Here is a 24478-nt window from a genome sequence, read left to right on the forward strand (position 1 = left end):
CGCTACACATCACAGAGGGCTTGTTTGATTGAATTGTAAATTCTTGACCTTCAACCATAGCTACAATAAATACAAATCATTCAACAGATCCAAGTCTATTATGAAACAATGGGGTTAAAACTAAAACCTAAAATATAAGTATGCAGCCCAACCACAGCTGTGAGTGCACAGCTCTCTGAGTGAGTGTTGTGGTGGAGAAAAGAGGTAATTGTACACTTGGTTCAGAGTATTCCGAACAGCAGAATGGAGGTTGAGACGGTAAATGTGTGTTCTATAGAACAGTAAAATACAGTGCAGGGGTTTCACAATACAGCAGGATAAGAATCAGTTGCTCCTTGTTTTCTTCCAATTATCGATTATCAGTCCCTTTCAACCTGGAGGATAAAAAGACAAGTGTCAGTTTTGTCCAAATTAAAGTGTTTGTTTTAATACAAAAATTTATACTGCGTGTTTGAGTATGTGTGTGGGCATACAATATACAGTTGAAGTCAGAAGTTTACATACACCTTGGTCAAATACATTTAATCTCACAATTCTTGACATTTAATCGTAGAAAACATCCCTGTCTTAGGTCAGTTAGGATCACTGCTTTATATTAAGAATGTGAAATGTCAGAATAATAGAAAGAATGATTTATTTCAGCTTTTATTTATTTCATTATATTCCCAGTGGGTCAAATTTTACATAAACTTTGTTAGTATTTGGTAGCATTGCCTTTAAATTGTTTAACTTGTGTTACGTTTTGTTAACATTTTGTGTAGCCTTCCACAAACTTCTCACAATGGTTGCTGAAATTCTGTCCCATTCATCCAGACAGAACTGGTGTAACAGAGTCAGGTTTGTAGGCATTGCTTGCACACGCTTTTCCTGTTATGCCCACAAATTTTCGGATTATCGGATTGAGGTCAGGGCTTTGTGATGGCGACTCCAATACCTTGACTTTGTTGTCCTTAAGCTATTTTGCCACAACTTTGGAGGTATGCTTGGGGTCATTGTCCATTTGGAAGACCCATTTGTGACCAAGCTTTAACTTCCTGGCTGATGTCTTGGGATGTTGCTTCAGTATATCCACATAATTTTCCTTCCTCATGATGCCATCTATTTTGTGAAGTACACCAGTCCCTCCTGCAGCAAAGCACCTCCACAACATGATGCTACCACACCCATGGTTCACGGTTGGGATGGTGTTCTTCGGCTTGCAAGCCTCACCCTTTTTCCTCTAAACAAAACAATGGTCATTATGGCTAAACAGTTCAATTTCGGTTTCATTAGACCAGAGGACATTTCTCCAAAAAGTAAGATCTTTGTCCTCATGTGCACTTGTAAAAAGTAGTCTGTTTTTCTTATGGTGGTTTTGGAATAGTGGCTTCTTCCTTGCTGAGCAGCCTTTCAGGTTATGTCGATATAGGACTTGTTTTACTGTGGATAGATACTTGTCTACCTGTTTCCTCCAGCATCTTCACAAGGTCCTTTGCTGTTGTTCTGGGATTGATTTGCACTTTTCGCACCAAACAACGTTCATCACTAGGAGACAGAATGTGTCTCCTTCCTGAGCTGTATGATGGCTGCGTTTCCCATGGTGTTTATACTTGCATACTATTGTTTGTACAGATGAACGTGTTACCTTCAGGCATTTGGAAATTGCTCCCAAGTATGAACCAGAATTGTGGAGGTCCACAATTGTTTTTCTGAAGTCTTGATTTCTTTTGATTTGCCCATGTTGCCAAGCAAAGAGGCACTGAGTTTGAAGGTAGGCCTTAAAATACATCCACAGATACAACTCCAATTGACTCCAACTAGCCCATCAGAAGCTAAATGGCTAATTTCCTAAAGACTTGACATCATTTTCTGGAATTTTTCAAGCTACTTAAAGGCACAGTAAACTTAGTGTATGTCAATTTCTGACCCACTGGAATTGTGCTATAGTCACTTTTAAGTTAAACAATTTAGAAAACTTCTAATACAAAAGAATTTCTAAACAATTAGAAAAATTACTCCGTAGTTACAAAGTAGATGTACAAAATTGCAAAGTAGACGTCCTAAACGACTTGTCAAAACTATAGTTTGCTAATATGAAATCTGTGGAGTGGTTAAAAAATGAGTTTTAATGACTTCAGTGTAAGTGTATGTAAACTTCTGACTTCAACTATATATGGACACATTTAGGCAGGTCTTCGGAATCATCTCCTGCATTTTTGAGAAGGATATAGTTGCAGGCAGTGTTCAAAAAAGGGGCAGGAGCTCCAAACCATCTGCAAAGATATAGGGAGCCTCTAACCTAACCCTTTTTCTAACCTCACCGTGTGTGAAAGTGATGCCCCCTTTTGGTGTTGGCGCAACCCCATTTTGGAGTAACCCTGCCCTCTTTTGGAGATTTAGCCCCCATTTGGAGATATTTGACCTGCAGCTACACCTACTTGGCATTTTATTTTGCACATTGGGCATCATTTATGAAACAAAAACAGAACAGATTTCTATTTAACTAATCATGAATCTGAATTGAATGCAAACTTTTTAAAGAGAATGGTTTTAAGAAAGATTTACAACGAAATTTCTTCATGTTTCATAAATGAGGCCCATTGACATAAACCAATGTATTTCAATTAGAGCGGTCAGTCGATTAAAATGTTTATTTGCGATGTAATTTTTTGTAGTTAATTGCTATTAATTGCAAATTTTGAAAGTGCTGATATTTGACTAAATATACTTATTTTCTTAACAAAATGCAGGAATGAAATGCTTTAAGAAAACAAAACAATACGTAAAATATAATGCTTCTTTAAAAACAAAATTCAAACAAAGCCATGGTATAATGATAGAAATGCACTAAAATAGCACCTATTTAAGTAACATTAAACATTCAGCAAAGTCTCAGTTGGAGTTTGTCTAATTGAAAGAACTAGTCCTCACACTGGTTGCATTTTCATTGCAATGGGCATTAAATCTCTTATCCTCCACAATATTAATCAGCCGGCAGACTGTGGTCATCCGCTTTGTTACAGTAAAGCAGTGTTTATAATTCATATCAGGGCGTCAGCACCAGCATCAAGCATCGCTTTGAACTCCACATGAAAGACAAAAACTTCTCATTCTGCAATTTGGTGATATTTAAGACTTGACGTGTATCTGTGGTAATTAAAATACACCTTAGATATGCTGAAAAATACTTGATTTCTGTCACAAGTTTCATCTAAGATTGCTTTGTACAACAAACAGCATCAAGTGATCCTTTACCCAACTTGTGGTTGTGGTGTGTGCATCAGTGTAATGACAGTGTTTATGCTTGTTTATGCGGTATTAACGTTAAATGTGTTAATCGCGATTAAGAAAAAAATTGTGTTAAACTAATTAATCACATACTTTAACGCATTAATTTTGAAAGCTTTAATTTAAATAAAGCTTACTGGGAGTTAAAAAGTCAAAGTATTGTATGTTTTATTTATAAAGCATCTTTCTAAATCTTATTTTACAAGGAGAAACGCACCATTTTCTTTTAAGTATTGTTCAATTATAAATCAATATTTAGGCTATAATTGGGGAACATCTATAACACTTGACTTTGGAGCCCCTTCTCTCACAATACAATGAATTACTATGATAATCATCTAGAAAACTAAAGACTAAATAGGAAATGTCTAAGAGTTAGAATGACTCCTACCTCCTTGCATGCATGTATTAATACCTGTAGGAAATGGGCAGGAGCAGGTTGTTTTTCTTCAGAGCTTGCACTTTACTGAGCGTCTGGAGGTCGAGGGCGATGTAACAGCGCCGGGCGTAGTCAAGAAGCTTTTCTTTGGATGGGTCGAACTCGCCAACCTCAGCCACCTTCTCCGGGGCCACCAGCAGAAGCTCAGCAATGGGTGTGGTAGAGGCCACTGTGTTACGATCGACTCCATGGATCTGGAAGGCCTTCGACATGTTCTTTAGCCTCTGGTATGTCACCAGAATCTTTTTATAGCGGAACAACACACCTGCTGCATCTTTCACTGGAACAATAATGACAAGGAGACAAAAAAATAGAAAATGCCTTTAAAAAGAGAAAAAGCACCCAGCGATCTAAAATGACCTCTCCCTTAATAAGTGTTTACATGCAGGAGCAAACCGATTACGTTTAATAACCTGACAACATAAGGGCATGTAAATGACTTAAACAACATTATTTTATCATGGAAAGGTCATAAAAGGTTTAAGCAAAAAACCAACATCACACCTAGATACTTATTTGCCCACTACCCTGATTTCGTTCTGCACGTAAACATTTAAAACAGTGTTATGGTGGCTTATCCAAATGTGCACGTCTACTTAAGTTTTTGTCAAAACAGGAGAAAAACATAATAATAGCAAATCTCGTGTAAATTAGTTTTCAGCGTATTGTTCATGCAGACACTCCTTTCATCTTTCCACCACTTTGAAAAGTCATGGCTCACCTCTCTGTCTCTCCCTCCCTCTGGGGATTCTGAAGACCCTCCTCCTCTTCAGAGCTGGATGAGTGCCGGTGGGTCTTCCAACTGAGCCCATATTCTGTTGAGACAAGTTTTCTGACATCACATCCTCTCCTGACATCATTTCCTCTTCCTCCAGGTAGCTATCCTCCAGGTATTCATCATTTTCATCTCCCAGAAGAGAAAGAGATTCTATGGAAGCAGAAGATAATGTATAATGATCTTGAGTCATTTAAAATAACCTTGAAGTCAAGAGTCATAAGATGCATCATAATAAATCAGTGATTTATTTTGGCCATGATGATTAGCTAAACAAGATTTGGTCATGTTGAGATTAGCGGCATTGGCTGATAACCATGTCGATAAGGAATAGTCCAGATTCAATACAAGTGAAGCTCATTTAACAGCATTTGTGGTATAATGTTGATAACCACAAACAATTATTTTGAACTTTTTGTTAAAAAAAAGGAATTACATTAAGAGACTTATAATGGAAGTTTCTGGGGCCAGTCCATAAATGCTAAAATATACATAGTTTAAAAAGTATAGCCACAAGATGTAAACATTACACATGTTAACATAGGGGTGTAATGTTTCACTATTTTCTTGATGCATCGATTACTTATCCTGCCAATACTTTTGCATCAATCTTGAAATATTTTGGATTTAATTTTATAGATTTTTGAATTGAGGATCGTTAGTGTTGGTTAATAATCAATTTAAACTGCTAAAACTCTGATGAATAGTGATTCAGCAAAACAGTATTCAATGTTTTAGAAAATAGAAATATTAACTTAGTTTCACACAGCTCACAAAAGCGCTCTTGTATTGTGTCGAATGAGCTCAAACCATTTAAAACAGCTGCCAACTCATTGCGTGGACACAACTGAAATAAAATACTTTAATTGTGGGGAAACTCAGCTGTTATTTTCAATAAGATAAATGCAATTTTACTGGTATCACTGTTTAGTTGGGGACTTGGTGTGCAGAAAACATTTAAGTCATCTAGATGATTGAATCTCTTTTCTTTGAAACTGAGTGTAGTCAGATGATGTTACTTTAATGTTGTAGTTCAATGATTCAGGGTCCCCCATGGTCACGGAAAACCTGTAAATATCAAGGGATTTTAAAATTGTGATTTCCAGGCCTGGACAATTCATGCAAATGAATAAAATCTTAAAAATCATGGACTTTTATAGTGATTTTATTGGCACATTGCACTCTTTTTTATATTGTTATATTAATATATAACAATGTCATGCAACTTCGCACATAAAAGGTTAGTAACTGATTTTATGAAACTAAAATCATGTTAACATGTACAGTTGAAGCCAGAAGTTTACATACACTTAGGTTGAAGTAATTAAAACTAATTTTTTAACCACTCCACAGATTTCAAATTAGCAAACTATAGTTTTGGCAAGTCTTTTAGGACATCTACTTTGTGCATGACACGTGTAATTTTTCCAACAATTGTTTACAGGCAGATTTTTTCACTTTTAATTGACTATAGCACAATTCCAGTAGGTTAGAAGTTTACATACACTAAGTTATCTGTGCCTTTAATTCCAGAAAATGATGTCAAGCCTTTAGGCAATTAGCTTCTGATAGGCTAATGGAGTCAAATGGAGGTGTACCTGTGAATGTATTTTAAAGCCTAATTTCAAACTCAGTGCCTCTTTACTTGACATAATTTGTGAGCCAAGACCTCACAAAAATAACATGTGGACCTCCACAATTCTGGTTCATCCTTGGGATCAATTTCCAAACACCTGAAGTTACCACATTCATCTGTACAATCAATATTACGCAAGCATAAAAACCGTGGGACCACGCAGCCATCATACAGCTCAGGAAGGAGATGCCTTCTGTCTCCTAGAGATGAACGTAGTTTGGTACGAAAAGTGCAAATCAATCCCAGAACAACAGCAAAGGACCTTGTGAAGATGCTGGAGGAAACAGGTAGACCAGTATCTATTTCCACTAGTAAAATGAGTCCTGTATCGACATAACCTGAAAGGCTGCTCAGCAAGGAAATCACTGCTCCGAAACCACCATAAAAAAAGCCAGACTAAAGTTTATTTGCATGTGTACGTGGGGATAAAGATCATACTTTTTGGAGAAATGTCCTGTGGTCTGATGAAACAAAAATTTAACTGTTTGGCCATAATGACCATCTTTCTGTCTGGAGGAATGGGCCAAAATTCCACCAACTTATTGTGAGAAGCTTGTGGAAGGCTACCCAAAAAGTTTGGCCCAAGTTAAACAATTTAAAGTCAATGCTATTAAATAATAACAAAGTGTATGCAAACTTCTGACACACTGGGAATTTGATGAAAGAAATTAAAGCTTAAATAAATAATTCTCTCTACTATTATTCTGACATTTCACATTCTTAAAATAAAGTAGTGATCCTAACTGACCTGAGACAGGCAATGTTTTCTAAGATTAAAAGTCAGGAATTGTGAAAAACTGAATTTAAACATATTTGGCTAATGTGTATGTAAACCTCTGACTTCAACTGTATAATGTTTACTTCTTATGGCTATTCGAAACAGTGTCTATTTTAGTGTTTGGACTGGCCCTTTTCGCTTCCATCATAAGTGACTTACCGTAATTTTCTCTTTCTTTCTCTCTCTTTTTTTGGGACAAGTTTTTTGGCAATCAACATTATGCTACAAATGCTTTTAATTGAGCTTAACTTGACTGAACCCCGAATATTTAACATCTTTAGTGAAATTTGGGTTAATATTGTGCAAAATGTGTTCTCATTTGCATTATTTAATATACACATATATATTGTATTGACATCCGGCGCTTTCAATTTATCAGTATCGTCTATTGAAGTTAAGTTGGGGGTACCACTACATGATATGCACAAAACTACACTGGATCAAGAGAATTATTGCTGAAAGCAAAATAACTAACCTACAATTCTATAATTCCATTTGATGGCATATCTGATATTATATTCTAGGCATACTAAAATAGGTTGAACAAAAATTATGAGGTAAAGCAAACCTCATCATTTGAGGTAAAATCACTTTTCAGACCCACCATGCAGTTTGTTGAGTCTGTTGGTACTACTGCAACTGCTGCTGCCGACACCATGGGCCTGTAAAAGAGTCTGAGGGTGGGCAGGTCCAAACATGGAATTCATCTGAACAGTGACTGGACCAGGCCCAGAGCTCATGATTTTAGGATTGGCTGAGGTTTGTTGGGATGGCCTCTGCTGGAATGATTGACGGTTGGCTGGCCGCTGGCTCTCTGCTTGTTGATCTGAAACGTTAATAATTAAATTACCGAGTTATTTCTGTGATCTTTATATTACAATAGGGACTTTCCCCCTCACCATGTTAAAATAACATAGCACAGACTTTGACCACCTAATCTCAATAAAAAGCAGCATTTTCAAAGGGTTTTTTCAAGGTCTGCATCAGAATAATGCGCACAGTAAAAAAAAAAGTGTCTGTTTACCTCGATCAGTCTCTCGCCGCCTCCTCCAAGAAAAACTCCTGGAATCATTTCCTGCAGGGAAAAGATAAATTATCTATTACTAAATTATGATTATTGATGGCCTTTCTAAATGATGGACAGACAAATGTGTGGTGTCAGGGCCTTTGGACAAGTCAATACAGTATTTATTTTAAATAAGGCATCTGCACTTACTGTCAGATTTAGGAGAACTCATGTTTTGAAGGAGGTTCCAAGTAAAATATTTATTTATAAGAATTTGTATTAGCCTCCACCAATTTGGCTTTAGGGACCAAATCATCAAAGCTGTGATATTACTCACTGTGATTTGTTCATTTGACAATTCTGACATAAAGATAAATGCTTCTGACACCTTCAAGACTTTCAAATTAGAACTATTTTAATTAGCACACAAATTGGAAAATCATCCATAAGTTTTATTCAGTACATGTTTTCTCTAAATATCCTCTATTAGCACAGTCTTTGCTCACTCTGTCCTTTATGCCTCACCGTTGCTCTCCTGACTCTTAGTTGAGAAAATAAAGCGATCCAGCTGGCAGCGGAGGAAGTCTCTCTCCTCTTCCAGGTCCTCGATTCGTTTCTGCAGCCATGAATTTTTTTCCAGCGAGATCTGCAGTTGTGTGCGCAAGTTAGTGATTAACAGGTACGAGCTGCCCGGTGCTGGCGGATCACTACCTGTATCACAACACAAAAGAACACAAACATATACCCTTACACTTTAACATACAGCACTTAATGTTTGTGTAAATAGTCAACACACAAGATGTATAATAATAAACTGAACCGACCATCAAAGTTCTGGTCATTCTGGTTGTAAAAGCCTCCCTGCTGCTCAAAGTTGTTATCTTCAAAGGGAATGGAGATTTCGTATGCATCCTCATTCTTGGGAGCTGAAGAATGAGGAATAAAAGCCACATAAGATGCTCATTAGTCTTATTACACATTCACAAGTGTCATGGCTGATATTTGATGTGACATCAGCTCGCACAGTAATTATTTATAAAAAATGTAAGAGTGTGAGAGTGTGTGTACTCACTCTGAAGCTCTCGTGAACTTGTGTGCTTTCTCGTGGCTGAATCAGCATTGTTCATATTTCTGTTAATTCAGTTTTGATCTATAAGCAAAGACACAGGGATGTCATCCCGAAATATCCAATACACCTGCTTTACATAATTTCCTTCACTTTTTGGCATTCAAATGCTTTGGGAAAAAACTACCAAATGCAGGTGTAAAATAATGTTTTTTCAATAACTACAGAAGTAAACAACACAATAGATACCAAACTGAGAGGAAAAAAACAACCCAATAGATAAAAGAACAGAAAATACGGTGTATAATAATGTAAAATGCAGATGTGCACAAAGCACATTTAGAAATTATCTAATGAGCTGTCAGATGGTGCCCAGAATCCTAGTGTACCTCTCATTCGTGAACACACACACACACACACACACACACACACACACAAGCAAGCAAAACAATTAAATGATAGACTGAACACAAACACCAGCCTCCCACAACCAAAACATGAATATAAACAGCTTGTCATGAGCTTTACTCATCTTAACATATCAACACTAGTAACATTATTCATAGTAAGTGATGCACAGCTGCAATAAGTACGCTTGTGTTTAAAAAATAAAGATGACATATTGGCTAATACATTAGGCTAGCAATTAAAAATTCAGTTGTTCCTCATCGCTCACTGAACAACATCGTCCCATTAAATTCTTCTTTTCTAATACTTAATAGCACAAAAGCACATGTACAAACCTTTTCTCATTTGTCCACGTGCTTCTCTTTTACAAGTATGATGTCTTTCTCAATGCACGTTCATCTGTGTTTTAACTAAAGCGCTTCCCTGTTAACAATAACAATTAAATCGCCCTCAGCAGCGCTAACAACAACGTGAAGACAGAAACTCTAACGATACCCGGAAATTAATTATTTCAAAATAAAAGCTATGAGAACGTTTAAATGACAAAATATAAGTCTAAAAAAACTGAAACTTAAACGAAAACTTATTTAAAATGCAAAGGGCATTACATAATTCCAGATAACTAGAAAATATAGACCAAATCCGACTTCTGGTTTGGTTCTGGCAGTGAAATTCTAACACCTTTGTGTGAAATAGCATTTGGCTGAAGTCTGTTGAGAGTCCGGTCAACCAAAAGAAACAAAGCAGACATATATTGATTTGACTGAACATTGGTTTGAATCTGGTGTTGTGATAGATTTCTTCAAAACAGCAAGTACAGTCGAGTCAAAAATGTCTGGAGACACAAAGTTCTTTTTCCATACCTTTTGAGAAGTTCCTGTCTTCTGCCCCCTTTACTTTCTGACAGGCTTATATAGGATGTACAGTTCTTTGTTTATTAACATGTTAAATGTGATTTTCTCCTCAGCAGATTTCCATGTGATATCAGCAAAATATATTTTAGGATGCATTTGTATACATTCTATATTACTCAAAGTTTGTCATATGATTGGATAATAAGGAGCATGCTCTTTATAATAAAGAGACATTTGTCTTTTGCTCAAAAACAGGATGTTCAATTTGAAATCTTGATCACAATACCATAAACATAATGCTTTTCACAGTTCCTAACTATTATATTTTCTTTCACACTAGCAAAAGCATAACTATTTCAATTTATATGCATAAATCAGTGTAATCAGTGGAAATAAATATGAAGTGTTGTGTTGACATTCAGCTGTCAGTTGTCAGTGTGTTTTTAAGAGAAGTATAAAATGTCCAGAGTCCAGTTTGAGGTTAATAAAGAGTGGTGCTGATGTATCGTGAGTGATCAAGTGTTCAAAAGTCTGATTGCTTGGGGGAAGAAGCTGTCATGTAGTCGACTGGTGCGGGTCCTGATGCTGCGATACCGCCTGCCTGATGGTAGCAGTGAGAGCAGCCCATGGCTTGGGTGGCTGGAGTCTCTGATGATCCTCCGAGCTTTTTTCACACACTGCCTGGAATAGATCTCATGGAGGGAGAGAAGCTCACCTCCGAGGATGTGTCTGACAGTTCGCAACACCATTTGCAGGGCTTTGTGGTTGAGATCGGTACTGTTGCCGTACCTGGTGTGTTTAGAGGTGTTGCCACATATGGAGAAAAATAAATCTTATAGTTGGCTCTTTAATGTATGCCTTTTGCAAAATCCTGATTTTCAACAAATGTTAAAGGATGAAATCAATGTTTACATGGAGACCAAATGGTCCTCAGTATCTTCTGTGGGCTTAGCTTGGGAGGCACTTAAGGCGGTTCTTAGGGGTCAGATCATATAGTATGCTTCATTCATCAAAAAGCATGAGAACTCGTAGAATTTGAAGGGAATATTAAAAGTGCAGAGGCAGAGCTAAAGCGCAGAATGTCATCTGATGGCCTCAGAGAATTGACCCAATTGAAATATGGGTATAATACAATTTTGTCGTGGAAGTTTTTGTTATTCAGGGCTATATAGTCAAACTTTAAGTCTGGGGACAAAGCAGGGAAGCTTTTGGCTAAATGTGTAAGGCAGAGAGAGTCTTTTTCTACCATTCCCTCACTGAAATCTACTGGTGGTGAAATATCTTAATCCACAGTGGTGGCTCAGTGGTTGAGGCTCAGGGTTACTGACCAGAAGGTCGGGGGTTCAAGCCCCAGCACCACCAAGATGCCACTGTTGGGCCCTTGAGCAAGGCACTTAACTCCAGGTTGCTCCGGGGGGATTGTCCCTGTAATAAGTACACTGTAAGTCGCTTTGGATAAAAGCGTCTGCCAAATGCAATGTAATGTAAATGTAATCTACCTCGGCCACTGATGTTAATAATGCCTTTAAAGAGTTCTATCTTGATCTTTATAGTTCCACGTCTTCACCTACTGATGAAGATATTAGAACATTTGTGTAACCATTAGAACTCCCTAACCTGACGATGGAGCAAAAAAATTATCTTGATTCTGAGATAAGCTTGGAGGAGCTTGGCGAGCTTACCTACAGTCAAGGCTCTGGGCCCAGATGGCTTTGCTGCTAAATTTTGTATATCTTATGCTACAGAATTGGCTCCATTTTGTCAGAAGTTTATACAGAATCATTAAAGAATGGAAAGCTTCTGCCAACCATGACACAAGCCCGGATCAGTCTGATTCTTAAAAAATACAAAGATCCAAGCAAGTGTAAGAGTTACCGTCCAATTTCCCTGATCCAGCTAGACATTAAAATATTGTCAAAAATGTTGGCTAACCGAATAAATAAAGTTATGATATCTCTTATACATATAGATCAGGTGGTGTTTATTCAGGGCCGCAGCTCTTCTGACAACATTAGGCATCTCATAAATATCATGTGGTCTATGGAAAATTATCAAATTCTGGTATCTTAATTGACGCTGAAATGGCGTTTGATATGGTAGAATGGGATCATCTTATTAAGATTTGGGAAATATATGAGTTCGGGAATAATTTTATTACATTATTAGATGGATTAAGTTACGTTATAGACACCCTGTAGCGGTGGTACAAACAAATTGATTAATTTCAGATTATTTTACTCTGGATAGGGGCACCCGGCAGGGTTGCGGTCTTTCCCCATTAGTGTTCTGTCTTGCCCTGGAACCATTAGCAGCCACTATAAGAAGGGAAGACGATTTTTCAGGGGTGGTGGTGGGGTGTGTGGCGCATTAACTTTTGCTTTACGATTAAATGTGTAGTGCAATTACAAATATAATTTATAGATGGAGACCCGTCAGGGAGTGTTCAAAAGTTGTACGGCTCTGGCAAAAGAGCTATTTTTCAGTTTTGTGGTATGAGAGTGGATTGTCCTGTATCTCCTACCCAAAGGGAGATCAAAGAAGCAGTATGCCGGGTGAGAGGGATGCCCAATCATTTTGGATCTCAGTTTTATAGGTATTTATAACTGTGCCACCTGCTCTGTTCTATTTTGGGGATAGCATACACCTCCCTAAAGCAGCAGATACTCTGGGAGTGGTGATTACTGCTTTTGGAAAAGGTCATGAGGCATCAGTGTATTACTCCCTGCTAATTCAGAGTCTGGGGGATGGAGTTTTAACTTCTTTCAAGAGATTATGGGAGAAAGATTTCAACTCTGTATTGGAGGAGGGAGTGTGGGCTAGGATTCTAAAAAACATCATGTCTTTATTTTGTTGGAAAATGGGGCAATTGTTTGGTGTTTTTGGAGTGCTCTCAGGGTGGGGCATGGAGAGAGTGGGTAGTTTTGGTTGAGTATGATTATATATATATATATATATATGTGGCAGCGGGGGCGTGGTCAAGCGCCCGTCCGGGAGAGAAAAGCGGTAAGGGCGCTCACACCTGGGCTAAATTATGTCTAACACCTGTCTCTAATTGCAGTAGAGCGAGGACAGCGGATAAAAGCCAGCAGCCGCAGAGCAGGGGAGAGAGAGCCCGACACCAAGCCCAGCTAAACGAACTATATAATATTATTGTGTGAAAGTGGAAAAAAGATTAAAGCCTTACTTTTGATGCTGTTTCCTGTCCCTTCCTTAGTGGAAAGTTGTACACTGGTGCCGAAACCCGGGAAGATTATTAGGAACACCTGTCTTCCAAAGGATGGAACAGAATCGCCCCGTAGAGTCCTCCCAGCTGGCGGAAGTCCTCCAGTCCCTCGCTACACTCCATCAGAGCCACCAACAATCCCTGCTTGAGCTCCGGCAAGACCAGGATCGTCGCTTCTTCGAAATCATGCGGGCTCAAGCAGAGACCGGCACGCCATCCAGAGCCTCCTCAGACAGGAGGCCGCTCCAGCCGCAGCCGCGACCCCGGATACCCGCGCCACATTGCCCCCACCCGCGTTACAGAAGATGGGGCCGGCAGATGACCCAGAAGCGTTCATCGACCTGTTTGAACGAACGGCGGAAATTTGGGGGTGGCCCCAAGACCAGTGGGCAGCCCGTCTAGTCCCTCTCCTGTCCGGGGAAGCACAACTCGCGGCGCAACAGCTGCCGGCAACAAGCCTCCTGGCTTACCCCGATCTGAGGAAAGCCATCTTGCAACGGGTTGGTCGGAGCCCGGAAGAAAGTCGCCAGCTCTTCCGGGCCTTGAAGCTCGACAAATCCGACCGCCCGCTTGCGTTCAGCCCAGCGGCTCCGTGATGCCTGTCGGAGGTGGCTGCTCAGCGGGACCGCTGACGCCGAGGAGCTAGTCGACCAGGTGGTACTGGAGCAGTTTGTCCAGCGCTTGCCCCGGAAGACGGCCGAGTGGGTCCAGTGCCACCGCCCGGCGCCGCTGGAGGAAGCCGTCCAACTCGCGGAGGACCACATGGCGGCGATTCCCAGGGCGGATGAGCCCTCTCTCTGTCTTCCCTTCCCCTGTGTCTTCCCCTGTTTTTTTCCCTCCCTCTTCCCTCTCGCTCTGCTCTCTCCCCAGGGTCCGTTCCTGCCCCCGCAGGCGCGAGCGCTTGTGAGACCAGCCTCCCGGCCTTGGGAACACCCGCCTAGCCCTTCCCCGTCCTTCAGCCGCTCTCCTCCTCAGGTGGGGGCACCCGCCAGCACGGGTGCGGCCGCAGCGCCTGGGCCGGTCTGCTGGAGGTGCGGAGACCCGGACCACTTCCGGGATCAGTGTCCGCTGATGGAAATAGGGGCAGTGGTGCGGGTCTCCGATGTTCCGCAGGCTGCCCCGATCGGGCTGGAGCGCATCGGATTCGGTAAGAATCCAGGGGGTACATACCAAGCTTTGTTGGATACCGGCTGTAACCAGACCACCATCCACCAACGCTTGGTTCAACCCGGGCTCTGGGCTCAGCTAAACTGGTGAGGGTGAGGTGTGTGCATGGGGATATTCACAAGTATCCCGTGGTGACTCTGGCGATCAAATTCGGGGAGAAAAACATAGTGTGGAGGCAGCGGTTAGTTCCGCCTCACCCATCCGCTAATTTTGGGTACGGATTGGCCGAATTTTAGAAAGTTATTGGAGGGAGTTTGTGCGGATGGGTCCTGCGTGAAAGTGAAGGGGTGTGTGATGTGCGATGCTTTGGCGGGGAGGCGGAGCCAGGGCCGTCCTCTGCTGCTCCGAGTGACGTGGGAAGGGGCGAGGTGGACGCTCCTCCTCTCCGGGAATTCTCGGAGGGGACTTCCCTTGGAGCAGTCGCGGGATGAAACCCTTAAGCACGCCTTTGACCAAGTGAGAGTAATCGATGGTCAACATCTCCGCCGGGTGTCGCCGTTTCATATCCGTGATTTTTCGCTTATTAAAGATCGGTTATACAGGGTGACGCAGGACGCCCAAACAAAGGAGGAAGTGACACAATTATTGATTCCACGGAGCCGCCGGAAATGGTTTTCCAGGCGGCTCACTATAATCCCATGGCCGGTCACCTAGGGGAACGGAAAACACTTCTCCGCCTAATAGCCCGCTTCTATTGGCCGGGCATTGGCGGTGACGTCCGCAGGTGGTGTGCGGCGTGCCGTGAATGTCAGCTGGTAAACCCACCGCCACCCCAAAAGCGCCGTTGCGCCCTCTACCATTAATCGAGGTCCCCTTCGAAAGAATTGGAATGGACCTCGCCGGGCCATTAGAACGGTCAGCACGCCGGACATCGCCGTGTTAGTCCTAGTGGATTACGCGACGCGATATCCGGAAGCAGTGCCTCTGAGCAACATCTCCGCACGTAGTGTTGCAGGGGCACTCTTCAAGATAATCTCCGGGTGGGGATTCCGAAGAAATCCTCACCGATCAAGGCACCGACTTTTATGTCACGGACACTTCGCGAACTTTACGAGCTCTTGGGCATCAAATCGATTCAGCACTAGCGTTTACCATCCTCAGACAGATGGCCTAGTGGAACGATTTAATAAAACGCTCAAGAACATAATTCGTAAATTGCATACACGATGACGCTAGAAATTGGGATAAGTGGCTAGACCCCTGTTGTTTGCAGTACGAGAGGTCCCGCAAGCCTCCACCGGGTTCTCCCCGCTTGAGCTGCTGTACGGGCGACGCCCCGCGGTGTCCTTGACGTCATCCGCGAAGCGTGGGAGGAGGGACCTTCTAATAGTAAAAATGAAATTCAGTTCGTTCTCGATCTTAGAGCAAAACTCCACACACTGGGGCGACTAACACAGGAGAATTTGCTCCAAGCTCAAGAACGCCAACGCCGGCTGTATAACAGGGGTGCTCGGCTACGGGAATTTGCACCGGGAGACAAGGTACTCGTATTACTCCCAACATCGAGCTCTAAATTACTCGCCAAGTGGCAAGGACCCTTTGAGGTCACACAACGAGTAGGTGAACTCGATTATGAGGTTAAACGTACCGATAGAGGGGGCGCGCGTCAAATTTATCACCTCAACCTCCTGAAATTACGGAGGGAGGAGGCGGCCTCTGTGACGTTGGCCACGGTAGTTCCGGAGAGGGCGGAGCTCGGACCGGAGATAAACAAAAACTACAATCCCAACACTCCGGTTACTTGTGGGGACCAACTCTCGCCGCGGCAGCTCACAGAGGTTTCTGAATTACAGAAGGAATTTGCGGACGTATTTTCCCTCTACCGGGCCGTACAAACCTCATACAGCACCACATCGAGACCGAGCCGCTGCGTGGTGCGTTGTCGCCTCTATCGCTACCCGAACATAAAAAAAAATCGTGACGGGAAGAATTAGACGCGATGCTTGATATGGGCGTAATAGAGGAATCCCACAGTGATTGGTCCAGCCCGGTTGTTCTTGTTCCCAAGAGTGATGGGTCTGTTCGATTCTGTGTGGATTACAGAAAAGTCAACGCGGTGTCTAAATTTGACGCGTACCCAATGCCCCGGGTTGATGAACTGCTCGATCGGTTAGGTACTGCTCGATTTTATTCGACCTTGGATTTAACAAAGGGTTATTGGCAGATCCCCTTGACACCAATGTCCCGTGAGAAAACAGCCTTCACCACGCCGTTTGGATTACACCAATTTGTGACGCTTCCTTTCGGTTTGTTTGGGGCACCAGCCACATTTCAGCGACTCATGGATCGGATCCTCAGACCGCACACCGCGTACGCCGCTGCCTATTTAGATGACATTATCATTTATAGCAATGATTGGCAGCGGCACATGCAACATCTGAGGGCCGTCCTGAGATCGCTGCGGCGGGCGGGCTCACAGCAAACCCCAAGAAGTGCTGCGGTTGGGCGTGTGGAGGTACGGTATCTGGGGTTCCACTTGGGTCATGGCCAGGTGCGTCCCCAAATTGATAAGACCGCGGCGATTGCGACTTGCCCTAGACCTAAGACCAAAAAGGGGGTGAGGCAGTTCCTGGGGCTGGCTGGCTATTACAGAAGATTTGTGCCTAATCATTCGGACGTCACCAGCCCGCTGACTGACCTCACTAAAAAGGGGGCTCCAGATCCGGTCCAATGGTCAGAGCAGTGCCAACAGGCGTTTACGCAGATCAAAGCTGCACTTTGTGGGGGGCCGCTTTTGCATGCACCTGACTTCTCTCTCCCTTTTGTATTGCAGACGGACGCTTCAGACAGAGGGCTGGGGGCCATACTCTCGCAGCTGGTGGAGGGAGAGGAGCGCTCGGTGCTGTACATTAGCCGAAAGCTCTCCTTAAGGGAGACTAAGTACAGCACCGTGGAGAAGGAGTGCCTGGCCATCAAATGGGCGGTCCTCACCCTCCGGTACTACCTGCTGGGGCGGACCTTCACCCTCTGCTCGGATCATGCCCCACTGCAGTGGCTCCACCGCATGAAAGATACTAACGCCCGGATCACCCGTTGGTATCTGGCCCTCCAGCCTTTTAAGTTCAAGGTGGTCCACAGACCGGGGGTGCAGATGGCTGCCGCCGACTTCCTCTCCAGAAATGGGGGAGTGGTAGGCAGGCCGGATGACGCCCGGCCTGAGTCGGGCGGTGGGGGTATGTGGCAGCGGGGCGTGGTCAAGCGCCCGTCCGGGAGAGAAAAGCGGTAAGGGCGCCACACCTGGGCTAAATTATGTCTAACACCTGTCTCTAATTGCAGTAGAGCGAGGAGAGCTGATAAAAGCCAGCAGCCGCAGAGCAGGGGAGAGAGAGCCCGACACCAAGCCCAGCTGAAACGAACTATATAATATTATTGTGTGAAAGTGGAAAAAAGATTAAAGCCTTACTTTTGATGCTGTTTCCTGTCCCTTCCTTAGTGGAAAGTTGTACAATATATATATATATATATATATATATATATATATATATATATATATATATATATATATATATACAGTATATATATATATATATATATTCTCAAGTAAAAATGACACCATGAAAATATGAGAATTCATTTGAACCCTAACATTAACATACAGCTTTATATGAACTAGCAAAAAGAGGCAAGAACAAATGCAAAACAAAAAACTAGAAAACCTCAGGGCCCTCCTCAAGTAAGTGTACCCTAAAAGAGAGACAGATTGACAGAAAGACAGAGAAAAGAGGGAGCACAGACAATTACACATATGGTTAGTTAGTCAGAACTCAGTAATCTCAGACTGAAGACATGAATGGTAAATCTGGTAAATGGTAACAACATTTGGAACATACCTTAAGGCGGGTGCACAAGGGTTGCAGCGGTATACCGTTTTCACGTTATACCACGGTTTGAAAATTTACGGTTATCATACAATGTACATTTCCTTATCTACCGTATAGAGAAAAAAATGCAACTGGACGGAGAATCTCACATGTGCTTGCGCATCTCCTTTCCTCCTTGTCTGCCTGTCAGACGCGTGAACTTGCGACACACAAACACACACACACACACACACACACACACACACACATACAGCGGAGAAAATTTCAGAAAGAAGGGAGGCAATGGGATCTGACATGGGTGTGTGTGTGTGAGTTAAAGCAGTGTTTCTCAACTGGTTTATTCGGACGGTGTCACGGACAGTAGGGAAAGAGCAATGCCGTGGTTCTCCCATTGAAGATACTTCGGCGGCAGCCCAAGTAATAGACTATTTAAGACTGCCGAGGCAGATTTAATGATAATCTCGCAAACAGCTAAAGCAGACATGGGCAACATACGGTGGCTCATTTATCGTAAAAGCTTTTATATTTCATTGGATATTTCAGTTAACTTGCATTGGGACATAACACGTCTCCACAAGCATTTAAAATGCTCAGAGTTGCCAGATAAGAGATGAAACACCCCCAGTTTGAGATTTATACTTGCGCAAATTGGAAATATTCCGCCTAATGTTATACTTATTTTGTGCAATCAGCGAATTTGCAATATTCTGCTTAAGGAAAAGTGTTATACGGCTACTCTGTGTCCATTCTTGAGGCTGCTTGTGATGTTTGCTGCTACTAATTTTGCAGGTAAAACTTCTCAGTGATTAAATTAAATGTAGCAATAGATCTCGGCATCATTGACACACAGAGGAGTAATCATTGACAAGCGAAACCATCCAGGAGACCCACATCATGACACTTTTAGCATGTAAACGGGTAAAGTTTTAGAAAAAAAACAAGTAAATTCGACCGCTTTGCGACAAACATTAAAAGTTCTATAAATTTCTTTTTTTTATTATTAAAAAAGACCCCTGATGTAGAGAGTGTTAAATTGAATAATAAATTAACAGGGAAGTAGAGATGGTAAAATACATTTATAAGCTCAGCCTTTATTCAGTTTTTTAATGCCTGATAGAAAAGTATCTATCTTTGTAGAGCAATACAACACTTTAGGCAATTGCAGAATAGTCATATTAGACACAGATACGCTTCAGAAAATTGAGTACACAACTATTTCTGGGCTTAAAGGATACAAAAACCAAATCAATGCAGAACATTGTATCTCAAAAGTAATACAATGTGGCCCCCCATGTGCTGCTTAAAGCCCGATGTGGCCCCTTTACCAAAATAGTTACAAATATTAATAATTACACACATCACCTTTACAAATTTGTTTCAGGATTTTACATGAGTAAAAGTAACTGAGTAAAAGATGAGTAAATGAGTAAATGAGTAAAAGATATTTTGACAAAATGTTATAGTTTCATATGAAATAATCTAAAGGTAGAATCTACTAGACCTCATTTTATATCAACAGTAGCAGTTTTTGTTAAAGTTTCAAGATGTGTTTCAGCTAGTATTTATTTATCATAAATACTGTAATTTACTATTATTATTATTACTACTATATAAGACTAGCTACACTGAACTAACCATAATGAGGAGCCTTTCCTTCTGTGTAATATATGTGTAAATATGTAATATTAGTTAACAAACGGGATAATAATGGGCTCATATAAGTAAATATACTCTTCAGTTTTTAAAAGGGGGAGAGAAAACTTCCTGTAGATTTTGTTGTTGACATCAATGCATGTCCTTGTACTGGAAAACCATGAACAAAACTATGCAACATAAAAGGAAATGCAACCCAGGATACATTAAATACAGGTTATGTTTAATCTATGGCAGGTCGACACTTGATGTCAAATGTAAAATCTGAAATTTGAAATTTAGCATCATAGCCGTATAGTGTGACTGCAATTACGATGGCCAGATGAGATATTCCGCTCCTCTCTCGTACCCGAAAGAAACCTGCCCCACGTTTGCACCATCGCAACATTTGTGCCCAGTTATCAAATGTTTTTTCTACTTTTCATTTTATATAAAAAGTTTGAATAAATAAGCAGAAAATACGTGGAGAAAAGTGTAATGTCAATCCTCCAAATTAAATAAATACAGAGTTTAGGCTACAACATGAAAATAAATAAATTATTGCGTTTTCTGTTTTTTTTTTTCTTTAAATTTATCACGCATTTTATTTACAACGTTATTTTAATTAATATTTAATAACTAAATTTACTTTCAAATCTGCAAACTGCTTTAGTTAAGATTCAAACCACTCCAATTTTATTTATAAATAAAATAAAATAGAAAGATTGAACAATTTATACTGGCAAGTATTTATGGGACGTTTTAATCCAAATCAGCAAATACAGTTGGATAAAATTATAGAAATCTATGTCATGTTTATGCCTTTATGAATTTTCTAAATTTTGCGTGGCATAAAGTTTACTAATTTAAAAGAGGAGAGACGTACTATAACCCACCTTTTGTGTTTTCTCCAATGTGAACATTTTATTTCCACAATGAATATTTTCTTGTTGATAGCTCATTATTACTGTAGGCTTCCTCCCAAACTCACGTTCATTCTCAACATCTCAACATTATAGGCCTATTTGACAAAATCCATCTTTCTTGTACATGTTAGCATATGCACGTGATGGAGTGGTATTGGAGCAATGAAAATGCTGATGTCCCGACTTTCAGAGAGTGAAAATAAATGCTCCTCCGTGGAGGGCAAATTTCACCGTTTCGCTTCTATTCTGCAAAACTCCCTTAACGTGAGTCACGTTCACTGATCGGGATGATTGGGACCACAGTCAGCTACGATGTATATCGTGCAGTCTGACATAACGTCGCACAGTGTGCCATGGCGATACCAATGTGTTCATATTGGACAGTCTGACAAGCAACCATCTTAAAGGGCTATTATAAATCGTACAGTGTGCATCCACCTTTAGAAAGAATTTGCTTGCTTTAGGACAAGGGCTTCTTCTATAAGTTGCGCGAATGTCCCGATCTAAGGCGGAGAGATTGAACTACACCCGGCTGATGCACACTCTGTCGTGGGGACGCTCATCCCTCGAGCATGCACGCTTAATGCATTATAATGTGATGCTTGTGACTTATTGAATCATAATATATGTCACTGTGCATTTCTTATTGTGAAGAAAATTGGAACTATGCAGCTTTATTGATAAGAGTTTTTTTTTTTGAGAGTTAAAGATGGATTGAAGAGAACAGAAAGGTGAGAGTGGGTAGTCTTCACCCCATTATAAACAGCAACAATGTTTTTGTTTTGGCTTGTTTTCCAATATAAATAAATAAGTAAAACTCTTTTAAAACAACGTACATTGTTTTAGCAACTATACTAAAACTGTTGAATATATTATTGAAAATGCAATTATTTTAAATGTCTAAAAATCCTTTAAAAAAATATGCTTTCATCTGAGAAGCAGCATATAAGATATTTATACTTGTTTTAGAGAATAGATCTTGAATATAAGTACATTTTAATATAATATAAGTATAATAAAACATTAACGTATACAAAATAGACTTATATTTGATACATCCTCTTAAAGCAAGTGGTGGTGTAGTAGGCTAAAGCACATTACTGGTAATCAGAAGGTTGCTGGTTCGATCCCCACAGCCACCACCATTGTGTCCTTGAGCAAGGCAATTAACTCCAGGTTGTTCCGGGGGGATTGTCCCTGTAATAAGTGCACTGTAAGTTGCTTTGGATAAAAGCGTCTGCCAAATGCATAAATGTAAATGTAAATATCTTATATATTGCTTCTCAAGTAAATGGATCTTGTTTTAAGGATTTTTAGACATTTTTAATTGGGAAACAAGACAAACAATTGATATCAAGGATTTTTTGCTGCGAATTTCTTTACTGAATTAAACTTAATAAAATGTTAATTAAGTGAATGTTATTTAGAGGTATTTTTAAAAGATGAATTTGTCCTCTTTATTGATAGAAAGCACGTTTAATACAACCTTTTAATTTGGGACACAAGCAGAATAATCGGTTAAGAGCTAATGATTCATCATTGCAATAATCGCAGAATAGCCGTTCTAATAATCGTTCGATTAATCGATTATCAAAATAATCATTAGTTGCAGCCATAGCCATACTTCCCATTCACTCCACGGCAGTTGGTTTGTCATTAGTTTTGATTTTATTCTCCAAACAGTTTCTTTTACAGTCAGACCCCCTGCAGTCCAAAATAGGTGACCTGAAAGACAATATTGTTAGTTACAAATGGTACAGTGCCTATACATTATAATGTATTCATATTCCTAAGACGTTTTCATGTCTTTCAGCACAGAATCAAAGTGGTTTTTTTTTATATTTTGTATTTTATTACCATAATTAACAGAAAAAAGCCCTTAAAATAAAAAAATTTGAAAACAGATCTACAAAGTTGTACATTACATTACATATATCAAATACTAAATCAGGGCTACAGACTGATTTGGATTTTGAATCTCATTAAGCAAAACGAACAAAAGTTTATTTAAGTCATTTCGTTCATTTGAGCAGAGTTAAATTAGAATGTTATATTTTTAATAGCCGAATTCCACGATACGTGTAGACAGGAGAAACCAACCGGCTCTACCTTTGGAGAAAGCGTAACGGTCAAGCTGGATGACGTCATGTAAACCAATCAAATAAAGTGGATGGCCTTCAGAGTTTTAATTTGATCAAAAACATATATTAAAAACATATTATTAAATGTTACACTAAATTATTGTAATGCTACACATTTGTTGATATAGGCTGGTGGTCATTTAAAAAAATGAGTCCTACCTGTGGCACCATTCTCTACACTGCCTTGTCTTATTAAACAGCATTTTTATTGTAGCAAACAATACATATAGTTCACTACAAAAGTATACTGTTTAGGTGTAAAACATTTTGAAGATTAGCAGACAGGCTGTTGCTTCATTAAGCGATAAGCAAGGGCATTGCTACACATAAAGCTCTACTGAGGCACAGGCCCCCCATTACTCATATAGCTTTTTTTTCTTTCTTTCTTGAAAGCCTGCTGCATGCAAGAAGTGTGCACAATGCACTATACAAACCTCCCTTGCTTAACCCACTATTCCTACACTGCAACAAGTACAGGGAAAGGTAAACATGTAGAGATATTAATCTTTATGAAAATATTTATTTAAGTATCTTCAACATACTGTACATGAACATTCTCAACAATTTTTACGGCATAAAATGCATACACTGTATATGCAAATAACAAAACTGGAGAAAACATTCTTGCACATTTGCATTCTTCTATATTACATATTAAACATCAAGAAAACTTCTATCAAGTAAGTCTATGGAACTGCATTATCCAACGTTATCCAAAACGGCCTCAGACGAAATGGCTTTATACAAACAGGTCTCAGAATGAGCAGAGAGTTGGTTGCAAGGTAAGCATTGGTCGCTAAGCAGAGTTGGTAGCTAAACTGGCTGAGTTTGGTTGCTAGCTTGCAAAACTAGCTGAGCTAACTTTATAAATACAAAAGTGTCGCTTTTATAAATTGATAACTAGCTAGCAAACATAATTGGTGCAATTTTAAACTGAGGTTTGAAACTCATTAAGTTTACTTGCAACAACAACTCAAAACAAGCCAAACTATAGTCCTTTTAAGTCTCTAGGTAATTAGCACACAGCAGCTATAGTTACTGCCTACTGTTTATGTTATCATAATTAAAGACAGTACTACAGAACACAAAAATATTTCTTGTGATTCTTATGATGCACGAAATTCAGATGGAGGGCAGGAAGTGAAAAGCAGAATGGACGAGATGGAGGAAAGTCCGTACTGTACTAGTTTAGACGCGATTACGAGAGAAAGATAAAAATAGAAAATCACAACATATGTTGAACGTGATCCTTATGTTATGAAGAGGAGCGAATTGAAACTGAATTGAAATACTTGGCTGCCATCGAGGTGGTAGCTGTAAGCAACTAACTTTTTCTTCG

The 24478-nt window shown here is 40.4% G+C and overlaps 1 protein-coding gene across 1 annotated transcript; it reads right to left on the reverse strand.

Moving 5' to 3' along the window:
- Positions 1-228: 228 nt before the first annotated feature.
- On the reverse strand, positions 229-9853 carry ccdc106a (coiled-coil domain containing 106a). The gene is made up of 9 exons (XM_052143669.1): positions 9711-9853; positions 8974-9051; positions 8726-8827; positions 8427-8612; positions 7920-7970; positions 7500-7721; positions 4428-4634; positions 3683-3986; positions 229-374 (listed from the first exon to the last, which is right to left on the reverse strand). Exons 2-9 carry the CDS (start codon positions 9026-9028, stop codon positions 350-352), a joined length of 1152 nt encoding a protein of 383 aa, XP_051999629.1. The 5' UTR covers positions 9029-9051; positions 9711-9853; the 3' UTR covers positions 229-349.
- Positions 9854-24478: the final 14625 nt, after the last annotated feature.

The sequence above is a fragment of the Xyrauchen texanus genome, chromosome 15 (assembly GCF_025860055.1).
Source record: "Xyrauchen texanus isolate HMW12.3.18 chromosome 15, RBS_HiC_50CHRs, whole genome shotgun sequence".
NCBI lineage: Eukaryota > Metazoa > Chordata > Actinopteri > Cypriniformes > Catostomidae > Xyrauchen > Xyrauchen texanus.